This window comes from Desmodus rotundus, chromosome 3 (genome assembly GCF_022682495.2).
Source record: "Desmodus rotundus isolate HL8 chromosome 3, HLdesRot8A.1, whole genome shotgun sequence".
NCBI lineage: Eukaryota > Metazoa > Chordata > Mammalia > Chiroptera > Phyllostomidae > Desmodus > Desmodus rotundus.
In genome coordinates this window covers 35419282-35440214 of record NC_071389.1, presented here as the reverse complement: position 1 = coordinate 35440214, position 20933 = coordinate 35419282, and the positions used below count along the sequence as shown (strand labels likewise).

At 37.7% G+C, this 20933-nt stretch overlaps 1 protein-coding gene across 1 annotated transcript in view; it reads right to left on the bottom strand.

The window, feature by feature from the left end:
- ZYG11A (zyg-11 family member A, cell cycle regulator) overlaps positions 1-20933 on the bottom strand; it is a 50331-nt gene that overhangs the window by 6128 nt on the left and 23270 nt on the right. The window contains exons 4-13 of the mRNA XM_053920813.1: positions 18049-18189; positions 15939-16115; positions 14194-14258; positions 12727-12826; positions 12577-12630; positions 9015-9176; positions 8893-8937; positions 7735-7929; positions 1822-1883; positions 1324-1421 (exon numbers count right to left, since the gene is read on the bottom strand). Of these exons, the coding sequence (XP_053776788.1) occupies positions 1324-1421; positions 1822-1883; positions 7735-7929; positions 8893-8937; positions 9015-9176; positions 12577-12630; positions 12727-12826; positions 14194-14258; positions 15939-16115; positions 18049-18189 (1099 nt within the window). The remainder of the gene's footprint in view (positions 1-1323; positions 1422-1821; positions 1884-7734; positions 7930-8892; positions 8938-9014; positions 9177-12576; positions 12631-12726; positions 12827-14193; positions 14259-15938; positions 16116-18048; positions 18190-20933) is intronic.

Below are 20933 nucleotides of genomic sequence, written 5' to 3'. Positions count from 1 at the left end.
TGGAGTAAGGTCAGTAGGTTACAACCCTGGCTCTGCCAGCTGCCTACTGTTTTAACTTTGGCCAAGTTACTTAACTTCTTTGTGCCTTGTTTTGTTATCTGTAATAGATGGATAATAATAATGATCCCCTCTCCTAATTGTTAAGATTAAATGGGTTACTCATAAAGAGGTTACAACACTGTCTGCACATAGTAGGTATTCAACTAAATTCTAGCTGTAAGAGTTACTGCTGTTGTAACTGAATATAATGGTCTGTTTCTGGGCCATTCTTAGCAGATGGTCTGCCTCTATTCATATGCCAGCACCATTCACAGTATTTTGGTACAATTTAAAGAGAAGTGTTAGGTCAAGCTCTCAAAACCATTTTCCTTGTACAGTTCTTTCCTTTTTATTTTGTCATATTAACTCTAGATTAATATTCAGATCCCTCATCTCTTACTCATTCACTTTAGTTGCATTCTATCCATAAAGTAAAAAGAATTGACACCTGTACCTTAAGCCTTTTTATCTAGGAATAAAGTATGTCTCATAATTATGTCAGGCTTTTAAGTTTTTTCTCAGTTTTCTGCATATAGGTCTCATTACTTGTTCCGGGTATCTTGAGATAAGTTTTATGCTTTTGCTGCTAGCTAAATCCTTAATTTTAAAAGTTATCTCTTATTTTTTAGCATAAAATTATAGCCTATATTTCTTTTATAATAAAAGCCAAAAATTTTAAAATTATCTTTAGCAAAAGAGATGTCAAAAATTCTCAAAGCAGGATTTAAAACAGCAAAACATGGAAAACACTTAACATGTTAGCTGGGAAACAACGCCTGACCCGCCCAGCCTCCCACAAATCATTAATTACAAAGAGGCAGATCTATGTACAACTATTGGAAGAGTATCCATGATAAACTGTTGAGTGAAAAGAGCATGCTATACAACAGAATGCACAGAATGAGCCCATTTTGTTTAAAAACATTATCATATTCATGTATTATATACTACAGTTTGTACACAGAAAAGCATCTAGAAGAATAGTTATAGCTATCGACACTTTTAAAAAGTTGTTATAGGAATTTGAGTCAAATTGACAACATATGTCAGGGAAGAAGATCTCAAATGCTCCCTACAGCTATCGAATTATTGACCATGCGTGCCTGTGGGAGACAGGCACTTTCTACATTGCCTGACATTCACTTCCAAATATATTATAATTCTGTTGCATTTTTTAAACTAATAAAGTTTTTCAGTTTTCTTTTAAAAAGGAGTTGAATTCAGGACACAGATAAAGTTTTTTCAAATTCCATACTGAACTTTATCATTATATTAAATACATACGGTTTTTACTGCAGACATGATACATAGCCCATAGTGCCCAGAGCTGAACCTCTGGTTGAGAGAAGTTGCCAAGGAGCGGGAAGAATGCCTTGAAAGATCTAAAAAGGTACAAAGAAGATGTTCACTCAGAATTCAGGCAAACATCAGGGATATAAGAATAATTTTCAACATTTTCTCCATATGGTCAATTCCTCCCTGAGACAGATGTATTATAGAAAATACAGTGGGAGCTAGAGCTTGCACTCTGTGTCAGACGCTCTATATGTGTAGTATCTCATTTCATCCTTCATCTCGCACACTGTCAGCCTCATTTCACAAATGAGGAAAACTGAGTCTCAGATTTTCTAAACCTGATTTCCCAAATCACAAAGAAATAGGACTTGAACACAAGGCTATTTAATATTTAACTCTAATATTTTATCTTTGTGCCATGGCCTCTACGCAGTGAGTAGAGTGAAGACAAGCTTTAAGAAAAGCACTCCACCATCATGAAATTACCTGTAGGTCACCAATGCTGTCATCTTACAAGTTGAACTTGGCCAATTCTGGATGGTTGCATGCTATACAAAGAGAAATGAGGATGATAGTTATCCATCATTTTTAAAAGGTCATAATAGCTATTTCATTTATAACTACATATGAAACATAAAATTTCAAAATATAGGAATGATTATCCTAATTTAGGTACATCTTCTGGCCAAAATATTATTTAGGTTAACCATTATATATAGAGAATATGAACAAAGTCATGTGGAAAACAAAGAACTAAAAAGGGGCTTCTAGACAGCACGGCTGGAACTGGAGACTATTATGCTAAGTGAAATAAGCCAGTTGGTGAAAAACAAATACCACATGACCTCACTTATAAGAGGAATCTAATGAACAAAACAAAGTGAGCAAAATATAACCAGAAGCACAGACTCATGGAACAGACTGACAGCCGTTAAGTGGGGAGGGGGTACGAAGGCTGATTAAAAGAAGGTGAAAGGATAGAACCAACATGGTGGCGTAGGTAGACACACTGCACATCCTCGCACAACCAGAACTGACAGAAAAATCGAACGGTAAGAAGTCCGACACCAAGGAAATAAAAAATAAACATTCATCCAGACTGGTAGGAGGGGCAGAGACGGGCACCGGGGTGGAGAGGACTCGCGTGGCCATGGCAGGACCGAGACTGGCGGAGTGTGGGACGAACGGGGTAGGCAGTCCGACCACTAGCAGACCCCACGGCCCCACATTCGCCCCACATTCGCGCACAGATAAACCGGACAAACAGCGGGGATCGAAGCAGACCGCGCAACCCAGGGCTCCAGCTCGGGGAAATAAAGCCTCAACCCTCTGATTGAAAACGCCCGTGGGGGTTGGGGCGGCAGCAGGAGAGACTCACAGCCTCACAGGAGAGGTTGTTGGAGAGACCCACAGGGGCCTAGAGTGTGCACAAGCCCACCCACTCGGGAACCAGCACCAGAGTGGCCCAGTTTGATTGTGGGTAACGGAGTGAAAGATTGAAATCCGGAGGAGAGTGAAGCGGGTGCCATTGCTCCCTCTCGGCCACACCTCCACGGCCACACCTCCACGTACTGCGTCATTGCACAGCAACCAGCATTACCCAGCCCAGGTGAACACCTAAGGCTCCGCCCCTTAAAGTAACAGACGCACCAAGACAAAAAAAAAAAAAAAAAGGCCCAAATGACAGAACACTTCAAAGCTCCAGAAAAAATACAACTAAGCGAGGAAGAGATAGCCAACCTATCAGATGCACAGTTCAAAACACTGGTTATCAAGACGCTCACAGAATTGGTTGAATCTGTTCAAAAACAGATGAAAAAATGAAGTCTATGCTAAGAGAAACAAAGGAAAATGTACAGGGAACCAATAGTGATGCGAAGGAAACTGGGACTCAAATCAACGGTGTGGACCAGAAGGAAGAAAGAAACATCCAACCAGAAAAGAATGAAGAAACAAGAATTCGGAAAAATGAGGAGAGGCTTAGGAACCTCCAGGACATCTTGAAATGTTCCAACATCCGAATGATAGGGGTGCCAGAAGGAGAAGAGGAAGAACAAAAAATTGAAAACTTATTTGAACAAATAATGAAGGAGAACTTCCCTAATCTGGCAAAGGAAATAGACTTCCAGGAAGTCCAGGAAGCTCAGAGTCCCAAAGAAGCTGGACCCAAGGAGGAACACACCCAGGCACATCATAATTACATTACCCAAGATGAAACAGAAGGAGAGAATCTTAGAAACAGCAAGAGAAAAGGAGACAGTTACTTACAAAGGACTTCCCATAAGACTGTCAGCTGATTTCTCCAAAGAGACCTTACAGGCAAGAAGTATTTATTCCAAGTCATGAAAGGCAAGAGCCTACATCCAAGATTACTGTACAAAGCTTTCATTTAGAATGGAAGGGCAGATAAAGTGCTTCTCAGATAAGGTCAAGTTAAAGAAGTTCATCATCACCAAGCCCTTATTATATGAAATGTTAAAGAAGATCAAAAATAGGAACAGTAAAAATGACAGCAAACTCACAGTTATTAACGACCACACATAAAACAAAAACGAGAGCAAACCAGGCAAACAACTAGAACATGAGGGTTGTCAATAAGGGAGTGGGAGGGGGAGAGGGGGGTAAAGGTACAGAGAATAAGTAGCAGAGATGATAGGTGGAAAATAGACAGGGGGAGGGTAAGAATAGTGTAGGAAATGTAGAAGCCAAAGAACTTATAAGTATGACCCATGGACATGAACTATAGGGGGGGAATATGGGAGGGAGGGGGTGGGCAGGATGGAGTGAGGGGGGGGGAATGGGACAACTGTAACAGCATAATCAATGAATATATTTAAAAAAAAGAAGGTGAAAGGATTAGTCAAAGAATATACATGAAGGACCCATGGACATGGACAATGGTGAGGGGACTGATTATCCAAGTAGAGGCAGGGCTGGGGCAGGGCAAAAGGGGGGAAAGTGGGACAACTGTCATAGCCTAAACAATAAAAAAAAACCAGCAAATGAAGTAAACAAAAAGAGGAGGGGGCTTTGTTTAAAGATGGAGAACTGAGCATGCATTCACTATTAAACTATTAAAAACAGGAGGCTGGAGTGACAATCTACTAGGTTTGCCAAAAAGCTTGTTGGGTTTTTCCTGTAAGATGGTTCTAACAGCATTTAACTTTAACTTCACTTGAAGTAATTTTGTCAGATTGTATTGTGACAGCTATCATATCAGTTTGCATTTTAAAAAAACAATCAAAATTGGTGAATTTCTGTATAGCCATTTTCATATTGAATGTGGAGGAAAATAAACAACATTTTTGGCATAGTATGCTTTTACTATTTCAAGAAAGGTAAAAACACCCTGACTGATATGGCTCAGTGGGTTGGGTATCGTTTCACAAACCAAAATGTCACCAGTTTCTTTGTCAGGACACATGCCTGGATCGTGGGCCAAGTCCCCATCTGGGGTTTGGGGGAGGGGGTGTGTGAGTGGCAACTGATAGATGTTTCTCTCTCATATCAATGTTTCTTTCTCTCTCTTTCTCCCTCCCTTTAAAAATAAATAAAATCTTTTTTAAAAAGGCAAAAATGCAAAAAAAAGATTTTTACAGTATATGTTGAGCATGCTATGACTGATTGAATGCATCAAAGGCGGTTTACAAAGTTTCATCCTGGAGATTTCTCACTGGATGATGCTCCACGGTCAGGAAGGCTACTTGAGGTTGACAGCAATCAAATCGAGATATTAATTGAGAACAATCAATGTTATACCACATGGGAGACAGCTGACATACTCAAAATATCCAAATCAAGGGTTGAAATCAATTGCACCAGCTTGGTTATGTTAATTGCTTTGATGTCTGGGTTCCACGTAAGTTAAGTGAAAAAAACCTTGACCACATCTGTGCATGGGATTCTCTACTGAAATGTAATAAAAATGTTCCATTTTTAAAACAAATTGTGACAACAATGAAAAGTGGATACTTTACAATAATGTGGAACAGAAGAGATCATAGGGCAAGTGAAATGAACCACCACCAACCACACCTAAGGCCAGCTTTCATCCAAAGAAAGTGTTGTGTATGTGGTGGGATTGGAAGGGAGTCCTCTATTATGAGCTCCATCCAGAAAACCAAATGATTATTCCAACAAGTACTGCTCCCAATTAGACCAACCTTATGTAGCACTCGACAAAAGTGTTGGAATTAGTCAACAGAAAACACATAATCTTCTATCAGGATAATGCAAGACTACACATTATTCTGATGACCAGGCAAGAACTATTACAGCTTGACTTGGAAGTTCTGATTCATCCACCATATTTACCAGACATTGCACCTTAGGCTTTCCATTTGTTTCAGTCTTTACAAAATGCTCTTAATGGGAAAAATTTCAATTCCCTGAAAGACTGCAAAAGGCATCTCCAACAGTTCTTTGCTCAAAAAAGATTAAGTCTTGGGAAGACAGAATTAGGGAATTATGAAGTTGCCTGAAAGATGACAGAAGGCAGTGGAATGGTGAACACATCGTTCAATGAAGTTACTGGTGAAAAATGTCTTTTAGTTCTACTTTAATACCGAACAAACATTTTGGCCAACCCCATAAATACAAAATGCTGAGACCATCCTGCCCTCAGCTCTCTTCTTGTGGGCGTTCAGACTATTGGCAGTCAAGCTTACAGTTTTCAATCAGGACAGAAGATTCTTCCCAATCAGTTCAGGACAAAAGATCTTACGACACTGACACCTAGACACAACTAATCCAGGTCACTCTGCAGTGAAGCCCGCAGTTTCCAAGTTCCATCCATTGGCACACAGCCTCCGAACAGCTGAGGATCACCACACACTTTAAGAAACTCTATAACATAAAGGTACAAAAATGGGGGGGAAAGCACCCCGAAGGAAACAGAGACCTTGGAGGAAGAGAAAATCTAACCCCCCAAACTATCATTAATACCTTTAAAGAGCTAATAAGGGCTGCTCTTGAAAATCAAAAATAGCAAAAATGCCAAATGCAATAGAAGTTGAAAAAGATAAAAATAGACAGAGAGGAAAATAGGTAAGAAAAGATAAGTCTGGTAAGGCCAACATCCCCAAAAAAAGGAGTGGAAGAGAGGGATAGGGGAGGAAGGGAGGGAGGCAGAAATTTCCCAGAACTGAAGAAAATGAGCTTCCAGAGCCATATGTAGTCAAACATAACAGATGAAAATATACCCATACCAAGGTGTATCACTGTGACTTCCAAACACCAAGAACAAAGATCTTAAAGCTTCCAAAGAAAAATGGCAAGGGACTTCTCAACATTGATACTGAGAAGTAGAAGACAACACAGCAATGACTTACAAATGTAGAAGGGAACATATCTCAAAACTAAAATTCTATACTCCGCCATTTGATCAACTAAATGTGAAGATGTTTTTAAAAAGATAAGATCTCAAATTTTCTCTTTCACTCATCTCTTCATAGGAAGCTACTGAAGAATATGATCCAACAAAATGAGGGAATACACCAAAAACCAGAAAGGCATGCAATCTAGGAAACAGGAAATCCAGTAAAAGAGAGGCAAAAGGAATCCCCAGACCCTGGTGGGGTAATTCAATTAGAGCACTGTCCCACAAAGTTACAGGTTCAATTCCTGGTCAGGGCACATATAGGAAACCAAAAAATGCATAAATAAGTGGAACAACAAATCAATGTTTCTTTCTCTCTCTCTCTCTCTCTCTAAAACCAATCAATAATTTTTTTTTTAAATCCCCCAGGATGACAGTAAAGGAACATCCTGGGATGCCAGCAATATAGCAAATATACAGCCCTGGTTAGTGTGGCTCAGTGGACTGAGCACCTGCCTGCAAACTAAAAGGTCACTGGTTCAAATCCCAGTCAGGGCACATGCTTGGGCTACAGGCCAGGTCCCTGGATGGGGTGTGCAAGAGGTAACTGATTGGTATTTCTCTTACACATTGAATGCCTCTCCTCCTCCTCCTTCCTCCCTTCCCTTCTCTCTAAAAAATAAATTTAAAATTTTTTTAAAAGGAGGAACATATGTTAGAGATACGGAAGTAAGTACCAAAAGAAATAGCTTTTAAAAAGACCTGAATGTGGGAAAGAGAATTGGAATAAGCCATATACAATGCTCACATATATAATCTTTTTATAAATGAAAAATATATGGTAATAGAAAAAATACAATAAAAATTTTTTAAAAAGAAAAATATCAGAAGAAATGCAACAAAATATTAATAGAGGTTAGCTTTGAAGGGGAGGATATGGGTGATTTACAATGTTTTTTAATACTTTTCTGTATTTCCCACTTTCTACAATGAATGCATGTTTCTATCACTCTTGTTATCTAGAAGAACAGGTTTTCTACAGAGATTATGCTGGGTTCTATAAAGAAGAATAGCTCTTGTACCAGATCTTGGAGAAGAGCGCTCCTCTGAAGGTCACAGGACATCCAGGGCTGTTTGTCAGATGTCAGGTGGGCTATGATGCCTGCAGCAAGATAGCTGACTTCCATTTCTTTGCTATGGAGCAAGACACTAACATGCTTCACCACATCTTTGGTCACCAGCTTGGAAGAGAGCTCTCTGACTTCAGCTACGTTGTTCTACAGGTCAGAGGGAGCAGAGAACAGAAACAGGAAAGAAAGGGAGAATCAGGAACTGGCTCCTCTCCCTCTTCTCTGGCTCACCTCAGATACATTCACAACACTCAGTCCTACCTTGCCTCTCAATTTAACCTAATACCCATAATCCCACCCCATGAATAGGATGTTCAGCAACAACGAATCAGTCAGTAAGCACTTACTAAGTGCCAGGCACTGTACCAGACAGACAAAAATGTCTTTTTAATCTACCTTATTTCATCTTTAAAATAGTTGTAAAAAAAAATATGACACTCAGACTAATTTGTCCAGTTCACATTGAACTAGGATATAAATCCAGGACTGACTCAAATACTTAACACTCCTGGGGGCCTACTATATATTATATTAGCTTGAAGTTTAACAGTAACAATGAAAGACAGGTAGTATTTTCTTTATTTTATATATTGTATTCATTTTCTGTGCTGTGTAACACACTGCCACAAAACCAGTGGCTTAAAACATATGCACATTTTTGTCTCTCAGTTTCTGCGGGTCAAGAGCCCAGGCATGGCTTAGATGGGTCCTCTACCCTGAAGTGTCACAAGGCTGCAGTCGAAGTGCTAGCTGTGCCTCACTCACATCTCGCCATCACTGGGCCATCAAATGAATGTAGCTCCACGCATAACTCCACATGAGATCAGCACCACCACACCACTGAACTGAATTCAAGCTGTTGACCCACAGATTCATAACTAAATAAAATGGCTGTTGTTTTAAGCCACAGTCTGTTCATAGCAATAGATGACTGATATATAATGGTATTTACTTTAGAGTGATAACGTGAAGATTAAACAAGTTAATGCATGTCAATTGCTTACAAAAGTGCCTAGCATATAGTAGGTACTACATAAGTGTTAGTTTTCTGATTTTTAGTAATTACAATTAATTTTTAGTAGTTAGAATGAACTCAAAACAAAACCTTACCAAAAGACCAAGTACTTTGCTTTGTATTGCTGACTCTGAAAAAGTCTGTCAAAAGAATACGAAAGTTACTTTATCATGAAGAAAAGAAACTTCTACACATAAACTCAATCCTGAATTCCCACCTCCAAGACTTGGATGAAAATCGCCAATCCCTGATTTTCAATAAAGTGTTTGCAGGCAGCTGGAGACTCATCTGTAAGATTCCAAAGTGCTTTCAAAGTAAACAAGAAGGTGACATCATCTAAATTCTCCATAGTCTTTTGTTTTACTATTGCTAGAAGTTCCTACAAACAAAGAGACAGGGAGTTAGAGGTAATGACCCACTCAATTCCAGTATAAGAAAAGCAGCAGTTAAGAAAAGGTTTAGATCAAACCTGGGTTCTAAATTCAAGTTCTACTACTTAAAGCTTTGTGATCCATTTCTCTCTATAAAATAAGTTACATCTATCTCCTAGGGTTTTTATGAGGATGAAATGAAAAAATTAAAGTTTAATAAGCACTTAAGTCTGGTTCTTGGTGTTTGCTAATAAACCTCATAGTCAAGTACATATCAGCTTTCCATGTATTCATTTATTGGGAATGTCTAGTTATCACCTTCTGGAAGTCAGACACTTGTTCAGATAAGAGAGACATCAAAAAATAGTTGGTTTTTCTCAACTAAATAAAATAATTTTAAGTTTTGGTAAATGCTGTGAAGGAAATACATACAAGAACTTATTTTTGAAAACATGGGAGGGGCAGAGCCTCCACACCAAGGTAATACATTAACTGAGACAGAAGAAAAAGAGCATGCTAGCCAGGTAAGAAATGGGCACATAGAGAGAGGAGGTAGGGGGAGAAAATATGCCCGGCAAAGAAAAAGTCTGCTGCCCTAGGTCGCTTAGCAGGTCAGTAAGGCTAGAGGATAACACTAATATTATAGCCACTATGCCAGTTTGAAGAGACCACTGGCAACAGTTATTTCAACAACACACCATTTCAGATCAGAATATTTATGGATAGAGTTAAGATAGTATTTGTGCTTTCTTTCAAACATATTAAACTGTTAGCGAGAGGGGGGAAAAACCAGCGCTTTTCAAGCAACCCCCTAATGAAAAGATACAAAAAAATATAACAGCACTAAACAAATCAGAATGTCTGTTTTCAGAAGCAATGAGACATGTGAAATGTTTTACCCAACCAGAATGGAATGTATCAACAGAGTTCACTGCAAATATACAGCTGTGAGAGCCAAGAGAATGTAAGTGAGGCACACAACACTGGTCGTGTTCCCCCAGACAACAGGGTGAATAGCAGCAGACAAGGAAGGCAGCATGAGTGAGGTTGACCCTGAAAATAATGACTGTAGCCAAGCCCATGCCTAGACACTTTATGTATTTTATCTTAATAATACTCAAAATAACTGAAATACAGCATTACTCCAAGAAAGATGCCTATTTTTCAGATGATGCCAGTTCTCTGATGAAGAATGTGAGGCACAAAGGGGATAAGTAAATCATCTAAGGTCTTATGGCTCGCGGATGAAAATCTGGTTTGTTCTCATCTAAAGCTTGAACTACTTCAAACTGTTTCTCCAAAAACTACAGTGTTATTCTTCCCTCCATGTCACTTTCAGTTCTTGCTCTCTATCAATATCAGGATCTTTATCTCTCCATTTCTACCTCTATTCTTATTACCATTCCCAGCAATTTCAATGTTCTTCCATCACATCATCTTGGCAAAACTCCTATCTCAGTTAAATCCTACTTCATGCCCCACCCCCAAACATATATTAAAATGACTGTACTTGAGTCTCACTTTCATTATCACCCCCCAAATTTTAAAAGGCCATTTAACTGTACCTAGCAATCCTGCTGCATTTCTCAATGAGTTTGCCCTAAAGAATATACTATTTCATAATTCTCTCTCCTCAAACTTCAATCCCTATCTTTTTACCCCTCTCATTTGATCACTTCATCTAATTTTTCACTGAGAATTATAGCTATTCTTCCTAATATCTACCAAACTACCTGTACTTGCATCAACGTACTCTGCCTTCCTTTCTGCTCCAATCAAAAGACAACATCTTTTCTTCTGCTCTATATACAATTCCTGTACACACGTAAAGATTTGGCACCAAAATTATTTCCCTCTGTCTTGCCTATGCCATCAATTTTTTCCCTCTTTTCAAAATGAGTCCCACGATCATAAAACATGTCTTACTGTGTAACCCATCATGGAAAAAAACTACTGGCCCCTATACAGTATCTTTATTTCTTTGCTTTCTTTCTCATTAAATTATATCAAGCCCTGGCTGGTGTGGCTCAGTGGACTGAGTGCTGGCCTGCAAACTGAAAGGTTGCAGGTTTGACTCCAAGTCAGGGCACATGCCTGGGTTGTGGGTCTCCAGTTGGAGGCATGTGAGAGGCAACCAAATGACGTATCTTTCACACACTGATGTTTCTCTCTTTCTTTTTTTCCTCCCATAACTGGTAGGTACAAAACTATATGGGGAGGTTGAGAATAGTATAGGAAATAGAGAAGCCAAAGAACTTATATGTACGACCCATGGACATGAACTAAGGTGGGGGAATGCTGGAGGGAAGGGGGGTACAGGGCAGAGAGAGATAAAGGGGAGAAAAATGGGGCAACTGTAATAATCAATAAAATATACTTAAAAAAAACTATAGATAAAAAACATGAGGTCTTTTTAAAAATAAAGTATGCTATCAATCCCAGAGGCATAAAAGAATAATTTCAACCACATAAAAATTTTAAAATTATTGTATAGCAAAACATGCCATAAAAAGTAAAAACAAACAGCCAACTGAAGAAAAATGCATGCACCACATATCATAGTCAAAGGTTTACTTCCTTAATATATAAGGAAATATTCTATATATTAGAAAAAAGCCAACAACTCAAAAGGAAAACACAGAGACCATGAACAGATAGTTCCCAGGAACTACAATTCTTTTTTTTTTTTTTTTAAGATTTTATTTATTTTTTTAGGGAGAGGGAAGGGAGGGAGAAAGAGGGAGACAAAATCGATGTGTGAGAAAAACATTGATTGGTTGCCTCTCATATGCTCCCAACCAGGGATCTGGGATCTGGCCCACAACCCAGGCATGTACCCTGACTGGGAATCGAACCAGAGACCTTTCATTTCTCAGGCCAGCACTCAATCAACTGAGCCACATCAGTCAGGGTGGAACTACAATTCTTAAAATAAAATAAAATAAAATAAAAAGGCTCACACCTCATTTTAAAATAAGTGCAAAATAAAATGACATACATGTTTTAGTGAGCAACGTTAGCATAATCATAATGTAAACACTACTGATTGATTAATGTTGTGATATAAGTTTATTGTAGCTGGGAGAGGAGGTAATTTGTAGAGATATGTGCAGGAGAGCTAAGTCCTTTGCCATAGCAAAAGAATCACTAGATAACACCTAAAACCAATAAACCAAGAATTTGAGAAAATTTTAAGTTGCTGTTACTAAATAAACATGTATTTAGAGATGTGGAGATAAACACCACAAGCAACAGCTATTAACAGTAGAGAGTAATTTCTTTTGAGGAGCAGGTCTTATAGGTTTTTCATTTTTTAGGTCTAAAAGGCCTAAATGATTTGACTTTTAAACTATGTTCATAAATTACTTTCACTGACAAAAAAAGTTACAGAAGTGACAACCAACCTACCTTAACTGCCATGAAGAGCTCTTCTTTAAGTTGTGCTGCTTGCTCAGGTGAGAGCTATAAGCAAACAAAAAGCTGACAGTGAAATATCAGATCTTCGTCAAAGCTCAACTAAGGGAAGACAGATCTTGCCTTTAGCAATCAATCACGTACCTGCAAGGCTAGAATCGAGGTGATGCTCACTGCCATCGTTTGCATCTTGGGGTTTTCATTCTTACAGAGCCACCTCATAACAAATTTGGCAGCATCAAACCTGAAAAGCAGTATTTTTTTCTCACAATAAAGTTTGTAAAACTGTATATGAGGAATGGAGAAATCACTTGGCCAACCCCAACAAATTCTGTAACCAAAGTAGTCTCAACTTCTAAAACCTCACCTATGAAAACCAAAAGCAATTGGTAGAAAGAGATCAGAAGGGAAAGAGGAGATGTGCGGATGAGAGTGTGAGCAAAATGCACAGGATTCAAAGACAGACGGACAGATTTAAGAAAGATTTCTTTTTTAGCAATTAGCTTCTACTATGATTGGTCTGAAAAAGAAAAGAGGTTCCTGAGAGATAGTAAACTCTAATTTGAACTACAGCAAACAAATCAATTAGCTAGAGAGAATCCACGCCCTGTTATAGGGGCAGGTGTTACGCAGCTCTGATCCCTGCTATGTAGGAACAAATATGGGGTTGAGAAAGATGTTTTCAAGAGAAGGTGGAAATAGAGATGTTTTTTAAATGAGGAGGACCACCTTCCCTATCGTATTTTTAAGTCAACTCCCATTTTAAATACACATTTTCATTAGATTTGAGAATGGCTTAGCCTACACAATCACCCATAAATCACACTGTTCACGTCAGCCTGTGCTTAATTTTCCTGTTGTTGGCAGCAACTATTATAAGTGTTTTTGAACTCATGAATCTGGGAGATTACAAAGGCCTCAAGAGTAATCCCTCTGGAGTCTAGGGTGAGGATTTTTAAAAATTATTATCAACCCTGGCTGGTGTAGCTCAGTGGATTGAGCACGGGCCTGTGAACCAAAGTGTCGCTGGTTCGATTCCCAGCCAGCGCACATGCCTGGGTTGCAGGCCATGTCCCCAATTGGGGGCGTGCAAGGGGCAACCACACATTGATGTTTCTCTCCCTTTCTCCTTCCCTTCCCCTCTCTCTAAAAAACAAATAAATAAATTCTTTAAAAATATTATTATCAATAAAATAATGAAAATAATAACTCATGTTCAGAACAGCTTGTATTTCTTAGGCTGGGCACTGTTTTAAGTACTTTACAAACATCACTGTATCTAATCCTCATAAGAGTTACTATTTTACAAACAAGAATACTTACGCACCAAGATAATAAAAGGGCTAGAACTTGAATCCAAGTATTTTGACTCTCTGGAGACCCTGGTCTTACTACTCTGGAGCCCTGAATCGGAATCACATTTTGGAAACAACATTTACAGGCAGGTTACTTGTAATCACCTCTGTGGAAGACGCGAAACAGAGCATTCTCCCCAAACACTTTATCCCAGCCTTAATCAGACATTTGCTAAGCTAATAACCCAAAAGCCAACAATGCTCAGAGTAATACTAGGCAACACCCCAAAATAAAATGACCAAGTTTTCCACTTGCCTGTCAAATGGAACATCCACAAGAATCCTGGAATTGGTTAAGGAGAGAAGACAATTCTTCTGTAACTTTAAGGAAATAAAGAAAATTAATTCTGAGTAAATCTGTGTAACAGGCATTTCTTTCACACATCCATGTTTCTTTCACACATCCATGTTTCTCTCCCTTTTTCTCCCTCCTTCCCACTCTCTCTAAAAATAAATAAAATCTTTAAAGAACAAAACAAAATCAATTTCCAGTTTAAATACACACTTCAACTAGTTTAATACATTCATACAACTGTGTAACCACTAACCCCCACCCACAACCACCACAATCAAGAAAAAAACTGTATCACCCCAGAGAGTTCCACTTCTCCCCTTCTAATAGATCCAGACCTTGCAAACCTTTGCCCCCCAAAATTACACTGATATCGCGTTAGTCTGTTCTAAATTTCCACATAAATGGAATCATATAGTATCTACTCTTTGTGTCTGGCTTATTTTTGCTCAGCATATAATGTTTTTGATATTCATTCATATACTTCAATCAATACTTCATTCCTCTGTACTGCCAAACAGTATTTCTTTACATGAATATATCACAATCTACTTACCTATTCACCTGTTACTGAACATGTGGTAAATTTTTAGGTTTAGGTCATTATGAACAAAAATATTATGAACATTTGTGTACAAGTGTTTTTATGGATATATGTTTTCATTTCTCTATGAGTAGAATGACTGGGCAGTATGGAAAGGTATGTCTAACTTTTAAAGAAACTATAATACTGTTGAACTGGTAGTTTTATCATTTTACATTCTTAATATCATTATATGAGAATTTCAGATGCTCCACATCCTTGTCAACACTTGTATTGTCAGTCTTTTAATTTCAACCAGTCGAGGGATTGTGTAATAACAACTTATTGTGATTTTAATCTGCATTTCCCTAATGACTGAAGATAGTAAGAAACTTTTCATGTGCTAATTTGTCACCTGCATATCTCCTTTGCTGAAATGTCTTTTCAAATCTTTTGGCCTTTCTACAAATTGGCTTGTCTTTGTTATTGAATTAAAAGTTCTTTATATTCTGGGTATAAGACTTTATATTCTGGATAAAAGACTTTCGTCAAAAGACTTTTGAGGCGAAAACAGGTTACAGTTGTTTGTATGGAAAGTAATACAATAATTAATAAGTAACGATACAAGAATAAACTCTCCGTGTTTTGTGCGCTCACAACTATAAGCCTATTTTTCCCCTGCCCCATATAGTGAACATTTTTCCCAGCCTATGGCTTACCTTTTCATTTTTTTAATATTTTCATGTGTCTGAGGTAAATTTTTTGAATTCTAATTTATTTTTCTTTTATGATATATGTCTTTGTATCCTAAGAAAACTTTGCCTACTCCAAGGCCACAAATATTTTCTCCTATGTTTTCTTCTAGAAGTTTTATGGTTTTAACTTTATATTTAGATCTATGATTCAATTCAATTTAATTTTCACACATAATATAAAGCCTACAAGGATGTACCCAAAATGTTAATAGATACTTCTGAGTAACTGGTTTCTGAGAAATTTTAAAAATTTAAACCTTACTGCTTATCCTATTTCCTATTTTTTCCACAACAAGCATAAATGCCTATCTATTCTCTTTCTTGTTCTTTCACTCTCTCTTAGATAAGACGAAAGATCAGAACTAAATAATACGTAGTTTTCATATATCTGTCCGAAGTAAAAGTGGAGTCAAATATTCAATTTAAATTACCTGCTGGTAATGGGGAAAATTTTTCAGAGCCTTGAAAAGTAGACAGGTGACCTCTGACAACAGACGAACAGGCATTCCCCTGGCCAGACCCTGGCGTGTTAAGTTGAGGGCACAAGCACTGGCTGTGAATTGCACTGGCAAATCCAACGGATGGTTCCTCATTCCCATAGTCACAAGCTGGAAATGAACTTGTTTTTAGTGGTTTATGACAACATTAGCACTCTTTATACTGTCTTGTGTTAGTTAGCAGAAATATCTGCTCATTGGCAGAGACTAACAGATTATCCCTATCCTCAGCATTTATTTTTAGAGTATCAGCAATACCTTCTAATCCAAATGCAGCCATTAACTAGCTATGTGACTTCAGGCAAGTCACTTGCCTTCTCTGGACCACCATTTCCTCATCTGTGACTTTATAATCATTTACTTAGGCTCAGATCATATAGAGAATTACGATAAGCACTACATGGAACACAAACATGAGTCACTTATAACCCTAGTCCTTAGCCTAAAACTTTGTGAAATAAGGTATGTAAACAAATAACATCGTGAAAGATGTCAAAACATGGGGGAAAAAAAGAGAAAAAGCACCATAAAAAAGGCATAAATAAAGTGCTGCCTAAGATAGTTACAGGGGAAGAAATTATTTCTGGCATGAAATCAAAGAGCTTAGTTCCAAGAACAATTAGGCAAGGGTCTCAGATAGGAATGAACAAACATAGATGGAGGAGGAAGAAATCTGAATTTGAAAAGTGGTAAAACACAGCATCAGAATGCTAACTAGAAGACAGGCTATGGAAGACCTAGAACACAAGTGTAAAACGAAAAGTGTTGTGCCACCCTTAGACCACACCTGCTCTAACATTCAGGGACAATGTGCTCTGTTTTGTTTATCAAATAGGGATAATCATCCCTACCGGTCTCAGCGATAGGTTTGCTGACGCTCACAGAGCCATGATTTTAAGAGACCAGAAACACTCACCCTGACAGCTGCATGAACTCATGGAGCCTAGAGACAGACCTGGGATATACTTACTTTTACTGTGGAAAATGACTCTTTCTAGGTTGCTAAACTACTCTTAGGATTTCATTAGATTACCATTATCTGCAATTTAAGTATGTCGAAACCAAAAGAAACATGATTTTCAAAAATCACAGATTCTTAGATAGGAAAAGGACTTTTAGAACATCTAGTTCCATCTTATTACAGATGGGAAACAAAGGTCCAGTTTTTTTTCTTTATATAGTATTGCTTTTAAGTTATGAATTAAATCTAATCTCCCATGGTACAAAAATAGTCATATTTTTAAAGAACTGCAAAGAATTACAAATAACAAAGACAAAGTAACTCTTAAGACTTTATTTTCATATTTCATTTAATTTTAAATCACTGCAGTTTTCTTTCCCAAACCACCTAATACTTTCCATTATACTTAAAACAAATCCACCCTTCCATAAACCAAAGCAAGGGATGACCCTATCAATACTGGTAATTTTACTTCATTCACAAAATACTTTAAATGGAAGATTTGGCCACCTTGAATTACTGTTATTTTGTTCTGTTCTTATTGGGGATACTGTTATCGTTTTCTTTCAGAAAAACAAGATGTTAGATTTTTAAGAGTAAATAAATAAATAAGAAGCAACGTTTAGGGCAAAGTGAATTCCTGTTTATAGATAAGTAAGCCCTATTTAGCAAAATAGTGCAAAGGTCCTATCATCCCTTTCACAAACTGAATTTTAAAAACTGGGAATGGGCTGGGGGTAGAGAGTTCGAGCAAAAAAGGAAAATAACTGATGGACACAGACAACAGTATGATGATTGTGAAGGGGAGAGGGGTGGGTGGAGGTGGAAGAGGGTATGGGGGGATAAATGATAATGGATAAAAATTTAAAAAAATTAAAAAAAAACCCTGGATGATTCAAGTTGATTCAGATACTCAAAATGAGATGATCTGGCAGTTAAGTCTAACACTGCTTTCCTTTCTCTATGAGGGCATTTTGATTCACTATAGAATGAGGCATACTTACTATATTCAGTGTGTCTAGTGAACAACTTTAATGGAATCTAATAAGAATAATTAAAACTATCTTTCTGAGGTTTACTTACCTTTAAAATAGCAGGCATGGTTACTTGCGTTGAAAATGTCTCTGTAAAGAGCTTGTAGAGGGCTTCCTTCGTAAAACAAGACCTGTTTTTGTACTGGCTCAATGCTTCTGAAATCTGAATTATATTGGCTTCTCCAGCAACCTGAAAAGCAAAGACATTACCAATGGGTTTCACTGTTCATCTCTGAGCACAGGCTTTAGGGGCCTCAAGTGTTCAATTAAATTTTTCCAGGTACTACTATGCAAAGTTGCTCTCATTCAATCATAATTCTAAGTAAGTGTTCTCCTCAACCTCATTTTGACAGATGGGTCCAGGGAGGCGAAGTATGCTGCAAAATGTAACAAACCAATTAAATGGAGAAGCCATACTCAAACAAATACCACCTCTTATAGGGCCTACAACTATATTACAGTTAACACCTCAACTGAATAATGGGTAGCATATAAATATTTAAATAACCAGTAAGCATGAATGCACATGTCTTCTAAGTACTCAATAGGATACACAATAAAAGACAAAAAGGCCACATAAAGTAACAACAATGAAAAAGGAGCTGACCTTTTCCAGTAGTATTATTTTTACTTGTTATGTATTTCTTTTAAAGATTTATTTATTTATTTTTAAAGAGAGCAGATGGGAGGGAGAGGGAGACGGAGAGGTAGAGGGAAAAACATCTACGTGTGAAACATCAGTTGGTTCGCCCCTCACCGGGAACCTGGCCTGCAACCCAGGCATGAGCCCTGACTGGGAATCGCACCACAACCTTTTGGTTTGCAGGCTGGCACTCAATCCACTGAGCCACACTAGCTAGGGCTGTTTATTATTTATTTAATATTAATATAATTCTTCCTGGCTACCCCTGATGTAATAATTTCAAAAAGTCTAAGTTACCCTCCTGATCAAAACCATAAAATCAACAAGTAATGTAAATAAAACTAAATATGACAGGGAAAGGAAAGGAAGGGAAAGGAAAAGAAAAAGGAAAGAGGGAGAGAGGGATGAAGGAAATTTCAGGATCTGGAAAAATGAAAACAAAAATAAGCCCTTCTCCACTTCACCATGGCCAGTCACATCATCATCCACTGAAGAAAGCTCAAATCACTAAACTGACAGAAGAGTGCTTTTGAATTAGGAATCCAGTGAATGCCAATAAATAAAAAGCTTCAAACCAACTCCATATAAAGCTCCTATAAGAGAATTTTTTAAAAAGCCAATCTGCACATTTCAGCTGAAAAAGTTCTTCCTATGAACCAAAAAATCAGAAGGAAACTGTTAATACAGCGGTTTAAACTGAATTCTCAATTCGCATTGTGGGATATGAAAAAAAGTAAGCAAAAAGATGATGGGTTCATTAAATCAGGAAAGAAAATCATATTAAATGTAAAAATTAAGTTACAAGGAAGAATTTAAATTAAAATTTACTAACAAGAAGAAATGCAAGAAAACAAACAAAATTTCAAAAGTAAGTAAAAAGTATGTAAGATTTGAATGCTGATATGGAAAGAAGACAAAGATCCAACATATATGTACTTGGAAGTTCCTGGGCAAGAAATGAACTAATACCCTAAAAACTATTATCATGGGAAAGTTTTCAGTACACTGAAAGAACCCACCAAGTACCTGGCGCATAATGTGCAACCTATTCTCAAATTGTTCTAAAAAAATGTGTGTATAGAGAGCAGATATGATAAAACAAATGTGGCAAAATATTTCAGATTTGTAATCTGAAAGTTAAAAATTATTTCAAAAACAATCTTTAAAGTATTATACACTCATATGTGGAATTTAATGAATAAAATGAACTAACAAGCAAAAGAGACTCATAGAAAGAGAGCAGGCTGACAGCTGTCAGGTGAAGCTGAGGGATGGGAGGGTGGAAAGATTGAGCAAAAAGAGAAGGAGGGAGGGAGGGGGAGTAAGAGGGATGATGGGGGGGAGAGAGAGGAAAAAACACTCATTGACAGGAGAGCAGTGTGGGGATTGCAGGGGGAGGAGTGGGGGGATAAATGGTGATGGGAAAAAGTAAATGAACAGATATAAACAAACAGATAGACAGAGAGATAAATAAAAAGTATTATACACATACATCAATTGACCAAGGACTCACACATTATTAAGAATCTGAACAAAGTCATAGCAGCACAATTTATAATAGCCAAGTACTGGAAGCAACCTAAGTGCCCATCAGCAAATGAGTGGATCCAAAAACTATGGTATGTTTACACAATGGAATTCTATGCAGCAGAGAGAAAGGAGGAGCTTATACCCTTTGCAACAGCATGGATGGAACTGGAAAGCATTATGCTAAGTGAAATAAGCCAGACGGTGAGGGACAAATACCATATGATCTCACCTTTAACTGGAACATAATCAACAGAAGAAAAAAGCAAACAAAATATAACCAGAGACACTGAAGTTAAGAACAATCTAACAATAGTCAGGGGGGAATGGGGAGGGGACAGTGGGGAGAGGGGATTACAGGAACTACTATAAAGGACACGTGGACAAAATCAAGGGGGAGGGTGGGGGAGGGAGGTGGGTTCGGCTGGGGTGGGGTGGAGGGATGGGGAGAAAAGGCATACAACTGTAATTGAATAACAATAAAAATTTTAAAAATAATAAAAATAAAACCGTATACAATCATTTAAAAAAAAAAGAATCTGAACAAAGGATATATTCTAGGTGGACAACTGGGGAGTAGGGGTTAGGGGGTAGAAGAGTTGAGCAAAAAGGAAAAACAATTCATGGACATGGACAACAATGCGGTGAATTGCAGGGGTAGGAGGTATAAGGGGGGTAAATGGTAATGAAAAAATATAATTAAAAATACAATTTAAAAAAAAGGAAAAAAAGGTTTTGTGATCATCCAGATGTAAGAAGTGAAA